The 15359-nt window shown below is 36.6% G+C and overlaps 1 protein-coding gene across 2 annotated transcripts; it reads left to right on the forward strand.

The window, feature by feature from the left end:
- The first annotated feature begins 623 nt into the window (after positions 1 to 623).
- Positions 624 to 12637, forward strand: LOC110543195 (aldo-keto reductase family 1 member C13-like). 2 transcript variants are annotated; one of them, XM_060372271.1, is made up of 9 exons: positions 626 to 802; positions 3671 to 3838; positions 4268 to 4384; positions 5622 to 5699; positions 6196 to 6318; positions 8353 to 8462; positions 9035 to 9200; positions 11054 to 11136; positions 12382 to 12637. In XM_060372271.1, the coding sequence occupies exons 1-9, from the start codon at positions 719 to 721 to the stop codon at positions 12422 to 12424; spliced, it is 972 nt and encodes a 323-aa protein (XP_060228254.1). In that variant the 5' UTR covers positions 626 to 718; the 3' UTR covers positions 12425 to 12637. The 2 variants fall into 2 exon arrangements, with proteins under 2 accessions (XP_060228255.1, XP_060228254.1); XM_060372272.1 differs by lacking the exon at positions 6196 to 6318 and having other exon boundaries at positions 624 to 802.
- Positions 12638 to 15359: the final 2722 nt, after the last annotated feature.

Below are 15359 nucleotides of genomic sequence, written 5' to 3' on the forward strand. Positions count from 1 at the left end.
TAAAGAGCGTGCATGGGCTGGACCTAGATCCTCTACATATATGTAGCAGATGTGCAGCTTGGTTGTCATGTGTGTCCTCTAACAATTGAAGTAAGGGCTCTCTCTAACTCTGTTGCCTGTCTCTGGATTTCTTTCCCGTTGCTGGGATGTCTTGTCTGGCCTCAGTGGAGAAGATACACTTAGTCTTGCTGTGACTTGAGATGCCAAGGAGGATTGGTACTCATGGTGGGAAGTTTCCCTTTTCAGAGAAGTGGAGGGGTTAGGGAGTGTGAGTGTGGGACTGGGAGGAGAGGAGAGAGGGGGCCTGTGATCAGCCTCTAAAGTAATTAAATAAATTAATAAAAAGAGAATAAATTGCAAAAAAGTTAAAAAACAAATAAAATCGTTTTCATATGAAAATGAGTGGCTTCCTTTATTACATGTGGAATATTGCTTTAACTTTTTTGCCTCCTCCCATTCTGTTGGTTGTCAGTAGTAATATTTAAATAGTAGGCACACATCAGTATTGTTTAACTATTAACCAGACAGTAGCACTGATTAATTAATTAGCCCTGTGTTTGAAATAGTTAAACATTAGCCAGAGATTAGGAATGATTAACCTAAAAGGGAGTGCCACTTGTTAACAATGAGTCAGCAAGTGGAAATATGACTTCTGCTTCAGGGAAGCCGAAGAATCTGCTTAGCCAGAGGAGCAAAAAGTTCCATTTCTTTTGAAACAATGAGTTCCAAACAGCAGCGTGTCAAACTAAACAATGGCTACTTCATTCCTGCCTTGGGCTTTGGCACCTATAAACCCAGAGAGGTAAGAATTCATGATTGTCAGTATCTCCAGGCTAAAGCTGTTCTGTGTACGAAATGGCAGATTGCTTGCCTTGCATCCGGGTCTGATTGTTTCTGTAGTTGTTGATTATTCTTGTTAAATAGATTTTACAGCAGCAGCTGCAATTAGTGGCTGTGGCAGGAGACTGAGCTGGTTCCCTGGATAGGCCGAGTCAGGATTCAGACAGAACAGGGCCTATATTCATGCTTGCATGTCTGTGGGAAAAGATCCCTGCTCACTGTGAACCATCAGGGAGGTGTGCTTAATGGGGAACAAATGAAAGACCTAATTCTTAAAATATTTTATTTGAGGGTGGGTGTTATTGCAGTAGATAACGTAACTACAAGGTACATGCCTCAGTTTCACTGGGACATTTGCTCTAACTACGTGATGGACTTCCAGGACAGGGAGAAAGTTTGTTTATTTTTCTTGTGATTCTTGCTGTCACTAGGAATCTGGGCCTGGCAGGATGTGGCCATGTCTTTTTTCATGAATTTGCTTTTCTGGCTTAGACCTGCCTTGAATTTGTTTCCATTTGGGGTCTGTCAGCTCTAAGAGTGAGCTTGGTGTGAATCTTCAGGCTGTGAGCTCTAGGCTTAAAGGGACAGACCCATGAATAACAATTTTGGCCACTATGCTTTTCCTGTATCTATGTTTCTCAGCTTAATAAAAGATAAGAAAGTCACTGGATTGTCTGTCATCTTTCTTGGTCACAGTTTGCAAGGGGACTTCTTTGTGTATGTCTACAATACACAACACCATTTTTTCTTTTAAAAAGGCAAAATGCAGGGAAATCAGCATGATAATTCAGGATGTCTTTCTTTGATTTTCAGACTGAGGGTCATGATCTTTCTGAGGGTCAAACAACCCTTTTCACAGGAGTTGCATATCAGCTATCCTTGATATACGATATTTACATTAAGATTATTGAAGTGGCAAAATTACATTTATGAAGTAGGAACAAAAATAATTTTGTGGCCAGAGGTCATTATAGCATGAGGAATGTATTAATGAGTCAACAAGTCGCAGCATTAGGAGGGTTGAGAACCACTGCTGTGGACTAATGCATGAAACAAATACTTGAGGAACACTTAGGTTTGGGGTAGCCTTCAGCATTTCACAGTGAATGTTGTACCACAGCTAAGTGAAGTCTCCCGGGTATAATTCTGTGGAAGACTTACTGGAATTTATTGTGCATCATTATAATGGGGAGAAGGAGGACCTAGTAAAGGTAACTCTGAATAAGTGAAGGTCTTCATTAATGTATGTTGAATTTAGAGCACGGTGGTCCTAAGAACTAAAAACCTCAAGGTGGACTGTTTGCTAACCTGGATGGACTTTCTTATTTTGTAATCATCCTGAGATCTTCTGATTGTGTGACCAAGTTACCATTTACCTTAACTTCAAATTTGTACATTTCCTTCTCGTTAGATTTGTGCGTATATCCAATCTGAATATATGCAAAAATTCAGAGAAATCTAAAAATTTATATAGGAATTGCTAATTTTGCAAAGTTGCACAAAAAACAGGACCAGGTCAAGGCCATTACAAAAGTGTTGGTAACTCACATAGTGGCCTTATTCTTAGGTTTGTAATGGTTGGTATCCAGAAAAAGTGGTAGAAGCCAAAATTTTAGTCACTTTGTTTCAATGAAAAAGATTATTATAGAAGTTCTTAAAATAATCAGAAAAGGAAGTCTATTTACCTTTTTAAAACCTTTGTATGTGTTGTGTGATTGTGTATGTGTTTGTGTGTTTGTGTACCATGTGTGGATGCTAGTTGTCAAAGGGTTCCTCCATTACTCTCACATAATTTTTGTGAGGCAGGGTCTCTCGTGGTGTCTGTAATTCAGTGACTTAGCTATTTTTGTAAGCCATTGAGCTATGCTGACTGCCTCCTCAAGAACTAGGATTAAATGCATATACTACCATCAAATACTCTGTTTTTACATGAGTATTGGGGGTCTTAACTAAGATTCTGATCATTGTTTGCAATCACTTTAATGAATGAGACATCTCAGTCCCTGAACCTCTAACAAACAAACAAACAAACAAACAAAAAATCCAGTCATATAATTATCCAAATTTGGTAGCCAAGGCAATAATATTAAATTTAATTCTAGTCATTTCTTTTAAAAACAAATAATCTTACATTGAAAGGGCTGACAGCTCCAATGAATAATTTTCAACATGACATATGTAATCCACTTAGCATAGATTTTCTCCTGTCAATATTTAGGTCTGTCAGACAAAGAGAATGGATATGTAGAAAGACTAACATGGGGTGCTTTTCTCTGTCAAAGTCTCTATTATTAACGTGGCCTTTCCTGGTATCTGTCATCTTTGCTTTCTCATTCCTCTGTGACAGTGTCTTATATGGGGGCAAGGAGGAGTGTCTGTATAATTGTATGTCGTCCCAATCAGACTTCCTTGTGTTCATATTGCTTTGTCACCCTGTTATATAATAAAGCATGACTCTAGCAAACCACTGAAACCAGGGTGAGCTTGGCCTTCATCAGGATGGGATAGTCTTGCTATCAATTAGGAAAGACCCCAAGAAAGTAGTTTTTGGCCCATTACCTCAAATGTGGGCCAAAATATAGGCAAACATTGATCCTGTGAAGATAGTTTTCTGTGACATATATTAGATTTCTGGAGATTTCATTTTGATTTATAGAATAGAAAATGGGAATTCAAGGATCAGGGGACAAGGCTCTTGCCTAACAAGTGGTCTGAACATGACTTTGAAAGACAAAATTATTTTCTTGTTTAGTAAACTTTCTCCTAGGCTCACTCTGAGCTATCTCTCAGGACCTGTATCTCTAAATACCTCCTTTGGTTCCCCCTCTAGGTTCCCAAGAGTAAGTCATTGGAGGCTGCAAATCTAGCTATAGATGCTGGCTTCCGCCATATTGATACTGCTTTTGCCTACCAAGTAGAAGAGGAGATAGGACAGGCCATTCAAAGCAAGATTAAAGCTGGAGTTATAAAGAGAGAAGACATGTTCATCACTACAAAGGTATAATTTTTATGGTATGCAAGTGTGCAGATTATGTAAAAAAATAACATAAGGAAGTGAAAATTATATTACTGGACGAGAAGCTGGTTAAAGGTATCAATTGTACACTGGGTAAAGAAAAATAATGGCAGATTAAAATCTATATAAAGATAATTGACTTCTTGGAAGTTATTCTTAGTATGTATTTTATTTCTTGATTATTTTTTTTATTGTTCAATAAATGAGCCAACAATAACCAAAAAACAAACAAAAAAAATCAAACTATAGCTGAGTTCACTTTCTTAAGTAAGAGTAAAATAAATCCTGGGTTAAAAGGAATGACTATTACTTTCCTTCAAGTATAAAAATATCTCAGGATTAGGATAAATGTATATGCATATTTGGATACTCCATTAATCCAGCACAACTTCCATTCTTCAACCTCTGCAGCTTTGGTGCACTTGCTTTCGACCAGAGCTGGTCCGGCCTGCTTTAGAAAGATCACTGAAAAGCCTTCAGCTGGACTATGTTGACCTTTACGTTATGCATTACCCAGTGCCAATGAAGGTAAGTGATTTGTATTGTCAAATGTATATATCTTTGCATGGGGGCATGGGTATCATTTTTATGGATGGTTGAGATACGTTTCTATTATAATTTTATATAATTTATATGTTACTAAACTTCTGAGAGGGTTACACAAAGAATTTAAGGGATTACAAAATGAGGTGCCCGAGCAATATTCAGAATCACAGATTAAAACTAACCTCCAGAAAAACTTGTATTTACACATCTTTTACATTTGTACTGCTACATGTTTGCAGTCTTGTCTTGTTTTCTCTCCTGGAAGCAAAAGTGGTTCAAGACAGTTTCAGCTTCAATGTCATTAATGCTGTATTGCTTCTTTACAACTTTTCCTGCCAAAATTAATCCTGTACAGTCCTGACTGGCCATCATTGGCTCACATGCCTGCTCTTAGGCTAACATGTATTCATATTCATTATTTATTCTCAATGAGGACTGATATAATTTTTCCTGGAGGTAAAGGCCATGAAATGACTGGATTTCCCAATGAACATGAAGCATTTCCTTTTCCCAAAATAAAGAGTATACAAAATAATGTAAGTCCACTAAAAAGTCTCATTTAGTGCTTGAAAATATCTTTTAAGTGTAGGAATTATGTATTTGTGTGTGTGTGTGTGTGTGTGTGTGTGTGTAACAATTAAAGAAAGAGAGGCCATGAATTTTAGGGATAGCAAGGGCATGCATGGGAGAAACTGGAGGTAGGAGAAAGAAGAAGGGAAATAATATGATTAATTATAATTTCAGGAAGAACAGTTATTATAAGAAAGAAGCTCTTTATTTATATAGTTAATATATGAGAATGCAGCAAACTAGTCTGGAAAACATAATTTTTACAACTCTACATGCATATCACTTTGTAAATACAGTATACAGAATGATGTCTCATCACTTAATGGCTGCTGTCTTATTTCCAAGATATTCTTTTACAGCTGTATTTTTTGTTTAATATGTATGGGTGTTTTCTTGTGTGTATGTCTGTGCAATCGGTGCATGCTGGGTACTTATGGAGGCCAGATGTGGTTATTAGGTCAAATGGGACTGGAATTACAGGTAGTTGTGACCCACTATATAGATTCTGAGAATTAAACCCAAGTACTCAGAGAGCAGTCAGAGTTTAATCACTGAACAATATGTCCAGCTCCTCCAAGGTAGTCTTAGAAACATTATTATAGGCAAAATCCATGTTTCTGTGAGATTGTAACAACTGCTTGCCTTCCAGGCAGGGGATGATGATTTTCCGTCAGATAATGAAGGAAAATTTCTATTGGACTCAGTGGATTTCTGTGACACATGGGAGGTGAGTATTTTTCAAAAGGACAATAAAGCAAGCAAAGAGAGGGAGAATCAGCTCATTTTCCCTTGGGTATGGAAATTGATTTGCACACATCCATATTACCTGGAGTGGAAGGGGAGAAATGTATTACTAAAATGTAAGGGAAGGAAATGAAGAAGGACTTAGCACAGGAGGCATATGAATATTTTGCCATCTTATGTAGTAATATCCTCTATTTTTCTAGCAATGTTATGGAAATTTCTCTTTGGCTGGCATCTTCCTCTTTCTTATCATCATCATCTTGACTGCTTTATTTAAATCCACTGATCATTTAGGCAAAAACACCCTTTCCCACCTTTTTTAATGCCTGTGATCAAATTTAGGCTCCTGTACACACTGGCAAGTGTTCTACTATGTGTCTAGATCTAGAAGGTTTTTCCTGTAACTGTTCCATAATTCTGTTTATATTGATGTAGTCAATTGTAAGTATGACCCTTCATAACCTCTTTCACATCACCAGGCATTGGAGAAGTGTAAGGATGCAGGATTGGTCAAGTCCATTGGGGTGTCCAACTTTAACCACAAGCAGCTAGAAAGAATCCTAAATAAACCAGGACTTAAGTACAAACCTGTCTGCAACCAGGTGAGGACCCACCTTCCTTCTCCATCTCTCATGCTTTTCCTCACTTCTATACTGCCTGACTCCCATTTTATTTGTGATCTGCCCTTGTGATTTTCATTTTGTGGAAAAAAGATTCTAAGAGCAGTATCACTGTTTCAAAAAACATGGAGGATTCAAAATTTAGCCTTGGACTATTAAAGTATTGGTAAGAATGGGGATATTCTATAGAGCCCTACTGACAATAAATGTGGAGATTTAGAGTTGCTGTCAGACAGAAGTTGAGGGCAGGGGAAAGTGACCTCCCTGAAATGAGAATAATGAGCAGACATGGGAGAGTTGGCTGAAAAATTGAGTTAAAATAAAATTTATGCAGTGGCCAGGACTTGTGTGGAGTTTATGCTTATCACCATGTTATTATGGTCCTTCCTTTTGATTTTATTAAGCTTAGCAGCTGGAGTCTTCACCCACTAAACCATCTTGCTGACAGCTATTTTTTTTTGACACAAAACTTGCCTAGTCAAATGTTATCAGAAGATTGATTCCGAATTAGATTTGTCTTTTAAGAAAAAATGGAACAGTTTGTTTTTTTTTTTTTAATTCAAATGGTATATTGCATGTGATTTTCTTATTCTACTGTATTGGCTCTAAGCATTTTATTTTTATTATTAGTTACATTTAATTAACTCTGTATCCCAGCTATATCCTGCTTCCTCATTCCCTCCCAACACCACCCTTCCTCCTTCATCTCCTCCCTGTCCCTTTCCAAGTCCACTGATAGGGGAGGACCTTCTCCCATTTCATCTGACCCTGTTTTATCAGGTATCTTCAGGACTAGCTGAAAAGTCCTCCTCTGTGGCCCAACAGGGCTGCTCCTCCCTTGGCAGGTGGGGAGGTCAAAGAGCCTGCCATTGAGTTCATGTCAGAAATAGTCCCTGTTCCCCTTACTAGGACAACCCACTTGTTTACAGAACCACCATGGGCTACATCTGAGCAGAGTTTCTAGGTTATATCCATACATGGTCCTTGGTTGGATAAACAATCTCATATAAGACCCCTGTGCCCAGATAAATTTGGTCCTTGTGGAGCTCCTATCCTCTCCACATCATACTAACTCTACCTTCTTTCAAATGATTCCCTGCACTCTGCCGAGGGTTTGGTTATGAGTATTAGCAGAGAATTCTCTGTAGAGGAATATAGAATGGCAGAGATACACTTAAAGAGATGCTCAACGTCCTTAGCCATCAGAGAGATGCAAATCAAAACGACCCTGAGATTTCTCCTTGCACCCATCGAAATGGCTAAAATCAAAAACTCAAGTGACAGCACATGCTGGAGAGGTTGTGGAGAAAGGGGAACCCTCTTCCATTGCTGGTGGGAATGTAAACTGGTACAACTACTTTGGAAATCAATCTGGTCCTTTCTCACATAATTAGGAATGGTGCTTCCTCAAGACCCAACCATACCACTCCTAGGCATATATCCAAAAGAGGCTCAAGTACACAATAAGGACATTTGCTCAACCATGTTTGTAGCAGCTTTATTTGTAATAGCCAGAACCTGGAAACAGCCCAGATATCCATCAATGGAGGAATGGATACAGAAATTATGGTACATTTATGCAATGGAATACTATTCAGCAATCAAAAATGAGAAAATCATGAAATTTGCAGGCAAATGGTGGGTTCTAGGAAAGATCATTCTGAGTGAGGTATCCTAGAAGGGGAAAGACACACATGGTATATACTCACTTATATAGACCTATAAGATATGATAAACACAATGAAATCTATACACCTAAAAATGATAAACAAGAAAGAAGACCCAGGGTAAGATGATCATTCCTCACTTATAAAGACAAATGAGATGGGCATTGGACATAGGAGAAAATAAGTAAAAATACAGGAGCCTAACACAGAGGGCCTCTGAAAGACTCTTCCTAGCAGTGTATCAAAGCTGATATTAACATTCATAACCAAGATTTTAAGCATTTTCATTCATTATAATATGAACATTTGAAAAAATAATCAGGTATCTTTCTCTCATATTCTATCATAGGTTGAATGTCATCTTTATTTGAACCAGAGTAAGCTACTGGATTACTGCAAATCAAAAGACATTGTTCTCGTGGCTTATGGTGCTCTGGGAACCCAAAGATACAAAGAATGGTAATAAGATAAAAAGGGTAAACCTGTCAAGCAAGACTGTCAATTTGTATCAGAACACTCAGTTCTCAGGGAGAGGGGGATCTTTCTTTAGAGGGACCTGGTGAAGCAATATCTTAGTTTCTTTTCCTGTTGCTCTGATAAAATACTCTTACAAAAGCTACCTGAGGGAGAAAGAGCTTCATACAATTCACAATGCAAGAATTCATGGGAGATCAAGGTGTCAGGAACGTGAAGCAAATGGTCAATTCTCAATACAGTCAAGAAACAGAGAATGATGATTGAACAGTAATGCTCAGAATACTCTCTCCATTTGTTACAATGCAGGATCCCCTGTTCAGGAAAGTGGTCCCACCCATAATTAAAGCAGCTCTTTCCACATCAATTTTTACAATAAAATAATCTCCCACAGACATCCCAGAGGCCCATCTTGCAGATTATTCTAGACTCTGTCCAGTTGACAATTATCCATAACCATCACACCCAGTTTAACCATCATACCCTTACTGTGTTTTGAAGCACCGTAGCAAAACACAAAACTTGGCCTCATAAGCTTATTTTTTCTTTCCTTCTAGGGTGGACCAAAACTCTCCAGTTCTCTTGAATGATCCAGTTCTCTGTGATGTGGCCAAAAAGAACAAGCGCAGTCCTGCCCTGATTGCACTTAGATACCTGATTCAGCGTGGGGTTGTGACCCTGGCCCAGAGTTTCAAAGAGAATGAAATGAAAGAGAATTTGAAGGTGATGAGCTCTGGTCCTCAGCGTTCTTACATAGTATCTCCCATATGCTTGCTTCCTTCAAATCTTTCAGAATATTTTTGAGATCATCTCCATATCTTTAGCATTTCTTACGCATGTAAGCTTTGAAGTGCATTGAGAAATGTCTTGTCTACAACATAGAGAGCAGGATGACTTGACAGATTTAGTGTTGGAAACAATATAGAATTTGGTTTGCATTGTCACCCAAGTACTACCTACCTTTCCCACAGACATTTTTTATTTTCTCTAATGAGGGATCTGAACTGAGTAACTTTGATTCTAGAAATTTCTATGGTTTTATGTTTAATTCCCTGCATGCTCAAATATTCTAATATTCATATATATATATAAATTGTATGTTCCAGTTGTATATATATTTCTCTCTATATAAATTGTATGTTCCAGTTGTATTCATTTACCTAAGTTAATTTTTTAAAAAATTAAGATTTTTATACTTTATCATAGCATAAAATATATATTACATATAATAAATATAAAGTAAGTATACTTTATTATAGTACAAAATATTAGCACTTACTAAAGAAATCATTCTTAAGTAGAAGTTTTACACAAAAAACATTTATTTACCTTGATATTTTTTTATTTAAAAATTTGCAGTAATTTAGCCTGAACTCAGAGAAAATTATCCATATGTAGTGGGTCCCTTCACATATTATTGAGGACCTGAAGGCAAATATTTAGGATGATGAGGCCTCTCATGCTCAGACTGATTGAGCTTTTCCTCAATTCCTATAGGGTTTATACAACTGACAAGTCTCCCAGGTTTTACCCCTGCACTTATCGCTAAACCAATAGAGTGAAACACTTTTATGACAAGTACAGAGTTGATGAACCAGTGCATCGTTAAGTTCAAGTGTCCAGTACAAGTTACACAGCAGCCAAGACTCAAGGGGTAGGAAGTTGGTATCACCTCCATGGGTGAAAGAGTGAAAACACTTCATTAGTGTGCTGACTAAGAAATGTGCATTATAATCAGTCTGCTGCATTTACATAGCCTTAATAGTAATTGTTATGTAAATTCTGAAGTGTTTGCTAAATTACCAACTTACAATTTAATTAATTAATTAATTAATTAATTTATTTTTTTATTGTTTTATGAACAAAGAGGACCTAGCACAGTCTTCACACTTCACTATGTGATTGACCATCACATCTTTTCATTTGTCAGACAAGAGTCTACTTTTACCAAAGTTTTGTGTTATTTCATTTCTCAGTTCCTTTTCCTATTAACAAATCTCCATGTCTCTTCCTCCTTATTTCTCTGTCTTCATATTTTTAAGATACCGAAGGACTTAAGACTGCATATGTTTTGAGATGTGAGTAGTTAATGAAAATAATTTTAAAGTTAGTGTCTCAAATTTAAATGAAAAGATCCTTTTTAGAGCTAGCTCTTTTGTCTCACATGAATTTAAACAAGTCTTGGCTTACCTACTGTTGAAAAAGTGTTGTTTACATGTTAATTGTTTAATGTTGGGTTACATAAATCTAGCGCCCCATGCAAATCACTGATTTGTGTGATGTGTTTTGAAATTTTGCTCAAGTTTTTTTGGAAACTATCTAACTTTGGATGATGTCAACATTTTTTTTTCTTCACAAGCTACTCTTGAGATTAGCTCTTATTTGTAGTATTGTGCAATTTTAACAAATCTCAAAAACATTTTTTTTTCATTTTTACTTGGTATTGATTAACCAGGAATGTTTTGGTAAACAATATTCATCATTTTTGGAACATACATTTACATTGCCTTACACAATTCACTTACATTTACATTACACAATTCATTCAAAAGCTAATGTCTTTGTTTTTCTGACAGGTTTTTGAATTTCAGTTGTCTCCAGAGGACATGAAAACCCTAGATGGCCTGAACAAAAATTTTCGCTATCTTCCAGCTGAGTTGTAAGTCATGCTGACAAACACCTTACCTCAATTTGTTTTAGTCAAGTAACTCCCTCCCTCTTCCATTCATGATGTTTCAGAAACTAAATGCTCTGCTTGTCTGTAGCAAGTTTCCCATGGAGACAATTAATATAACATTTGTTTCCAAATTTTTGTAATGGGATGTGTCAGCACAAAATACAGAGAAAGTTTTCAAAGTCATGCTCAAAAGTAAGAAGAGAACCTTCAGGAAAAAGCTTAAGAACATTAACCCATTCAAACATCTTTAGTTTCCCTTTATGTTCTCATGGTTACAAAATTTGATAATGGACATTGATTATAAATGATGACAAAGAAATAATGGATATAGGTACATATATGTGCATTTGTGCATATTCATCTCTGTCTGTCTATCTATCTATTAGTTATCATTTCTCTATTTTCTGCTTGTAAAATTTTCATTCTTAGTAGAAATAAATATGATAAAAATTGAAGGAGGATTAGAAAATCTACAATGTAAAATTGGGGTATCTATCATGATTATTATTATTTTTGTTAGTCTGGAGCAGAATAAAGCTGACAAAAGAGATATAAATGAGTGATTGAATCAATGTTATAAGTAATAAATATTTCTTGCCACATTTTAACAATTAATAATGTTTAGCACTGTATATTTTGGAGTATTATACGTATATAGAGTCCTACAAATTATACTGTTAGCTCCTTGGACATGAAAGCCCATTTTATCAATGACATTCTTTTCCTAACTCAATCTAATACAATACAGTATTTTTGAAGGTCAAAGACTGAATAATTAATGAATTACTAATAGTCAAATATAAGTGAAAATAGTAGGCATAAATGATACATGGTAAGATATTTTTGTGTTGCTCAATGTCTATAGAGTTACCTTGAACTAAAGATGACATATGCTTTTCTCCTTTTATTAGATACAAAAGTTGGAAAGGATTTTTGGCCCTTCTCTTTTTGATCCATAGATGAAGCTAAGAGAGACAAATATTTATGAATACTGGTCTTTGTGTTTTCTGTTCTAAGCAAATAGACCTAATTTAAAAAATTATAAATGATATTTAAAAAACATTTCCTATACAACAGTGTAAAGGACTAAAAGAGTATGTCATTCTGCAAGTAATCAGGGAACAAACTGGTTAGCTTTCACCTCTATTGTAGCTTCCTAGATATCACATCTTTACATTGTAAAATATATATCATACAGTGTATGTTTGTTTTTATTTCCTATTTTAGTTTTGTTGACCACCCGGAATATCCATATTCTGAGGAATATTAACATGGAAACCTGGTCATGACTTGTGCCTGATATCTCTGTGTGTGGGCAATGATGCTGGTGATCTGTCTCAGATGCTGTTGGATGGACATGTCATTTCTGATCAATGAGGGTTGCTTAGCAACTCATATTCAACTGAAGCACCAGCTAATGGTCTTGAAGAAAAGGAATTTAATTTTCATGATTTTTAAAAAATAAATATGTTTAAACTCAAAAGATATTTCCTTGGTTTTTTTTTTTTGAATCATTACTACACAAAATTGGTTTTGGTGCACTAGTCTGTGAGTGGTGTTTGGAGATGACTATTCCCATTTTATAAACATTTCAGGGTTGGGGTAGGTGGTGTTTTCAGACCAAGGGAAGAGGTAGTTGTCACATAGTCCATGATTCTCAATCTGGAAGGTGAGCTGGACATGATAAATTTGATCAACAGTGCCTGGGCTCTCACCACCTGCTTAGCATTAGAGACTTGGAACTGGAGAGTGAGGCATTCCTGAGACAGGTTAGGCTCAAAGAGGTGACATAAGAACTGGCCTAGCAGGATCATTAAAAGTCAGGATGGGGACTTCAGGGGCAGGGAATTGACTATAGCTCTACCTAGACATGATGTCAAGGTTGCTTTTCTCTGTATGTATGTAGAATGTATGTATGTAAGTAAATATGTATATATATACATATATATTACATACAAAGATGCTTTTCATACGTTTAATCCAATGACACAGCAGAGTTATTCTTAGCATTTTTTTTAAAAGAACCAATTTTAACTATAATAAATAAGAATTGTGATGCATTGATGGAATGTTATCTAAGAATCTCTGAATCTTTAGTGTATAAAGAGGTTAACACAATGTTGGACTAAGAAGCTTCAAGTTGTTCCCAATGGAAACATCTGAAAAACCTGTGACCCAGGATAAATCACATCATACAGGCTCTGGTAAGGAATCGGCTGTCTACAAAAACCAAGTAAGGACCCAACAATTAATAACACATAGTTCCAAAGTAGATAGTTTTACTGTGTTTTATATCCCACATTGAGATGCCTGGCACCATGTGGTATTAGCATGAGAATGGCATCAACACTTACAATTTTTTTCTTTAAAGAAGTTATAGCAACTCATCTTATAGGTCCCAGAAATTGAAAGACCCATCATACTAACTCTGTGCTTACTGTTTTAGAATCATTTTCTTAGTACTTCCTACATACAGCCTAACCTTTTAAATAGCAGCTAACAATAGGTAGCAACTCTAGGTGTATGGTACTTTCTTTAGGAATTTTACAATTTGTTTTTAATGAAGCAACTTCCATTTATTATGAAAGCTATTGCTGGGTGGTGACCCTTAACTGTCTTCATCCTTTACAGGGTCTCCTTGCCCCCTCCTACTGCTGGGATTCTTTGGGCTTTCTTTTTAAAATATTTTGTTTATGATGATGATGACGACGACGACGATGATGATGATGATGATGATGAAGATGATGATGTGTGCATGTGCATAATGTTCCCCTAGGTCACATATGCCATGGCATGCATGGAGAGATCAAAGAACAGTTTTGTAGACTGGTTTTCTGTTTCCAGCTTTATGTGAGTTCATTCGGTCAATTTCAGGTATGAAGTCTTTCACAGAAAGGGCCTTTACCCACCATAGGACCAAAGAAAGTGTGTGTCTGTGTGTGTGTGTGTGTGTGTGTGTGTGTGTGCATGTGTTTGTGTATGTTTTGCAACAGTAGTAATGGGAATTGAGAACAGGGTTCTGCACACACTAGACATGCACTATGTCACTAAGCATGCTCCCAGGTTTAGTGTATTCTACAAAAAGCCTGTTGACCCCTGGCCCCTAAACAGTGCAGTAACTCCATTTGTTGACCAGACACCAGCTGAGTTGTCAGGGACTAGCAAACTCAAACACCAGGTTTAATCACTTAAAAAGTGGGACCACACTTTTCAGGGAGAAACTCCTTGATAGTAGAGCTCATGTTAGAATGTTTGGGAGGATAGTCCAAGCATGAGGGGAGAGAGATGGGGAATTGGGCCCATCTCCATCTCATCAGATGCCCATTGGGATGCACCCTAAAGAACCAGGACAAATATATCCCTGACACTTTCAAAAGGAGGCAGCTTGTTTTCTTTTGTATAAAGCCCAGCTCTATTATGAGTTGGGGTTGGAAATACTTGGTATCTGAATGGGAGCCAAAATTTGAATACCATACTACAATTTATTGACACATTTATCAGGGCTGAAAAATAATTCTACAAGATTCCTTACGTTTAAGCCTTCTCTGTTAATTATGTAGCCATCCTCATGCTTGATCTACTTTGCAGGTTAAAAAAAAGAAAAAGGGTAAAAACTTTCTTATGTACATATTTATATCTTAAAGGACAACTCTAGCTCTTCCAAAAGCTACAAATTAGAACCCAATTCCAAGTATTTATTCATGTGAGTTAATTGGCTTTAGCATTTATAGAATCAATATTGATTCAAACATTCTGTGGGGAATCAAATTCATTACAGTCTGGTCTTAGTGCAACATGCAGATCATGAAATAATTTAAAATTTGAAAATATTAGGTTGTAGGTTTTCACCATCAAGGGTTCCCTCTCTGAAAGTTTTTTCTTAGATATAAATGAGAGAAGATGTCGCTCTAAGGGGAGAAAGGACTGTTTTCTGTTGCTTGTCAATATCCATTTCCAATGTCTAGGACAAGGTTTGCATATTAGAAACGGGACAAGCATCCTGATTGCAGCCTTCCATCACTCAACAGCAAATCATCTGTACAGTAGACAACAGACTTTTCTCTTTGCTTGATTGATACTCCACGAAAAAAGTAACCATTTTCACTCTCTTACAGTATTTCATTGGAACAGACAGATTTTGTGAACCCAAACTGCAATTATACAGTTAGCTTACAAACAGTTTTTGCCCTGTGTCTTTTTCCATT

The sequence above is a fragment of the Meriones unguiculatus genome, chromosome 19, assembly GCF_030254825.1.
Source record: "Meriones unguiculatus strain TT.TT164.6M chromosome 19, Bangor_MerUng_6.1, whole genome shotgun sequence".
Lineage (NCBI taxonomy): Eukaryota > Metazoa > Chordata > Mammalia > Rodentia > Muridae > Meriones > Meriones unguiculatus.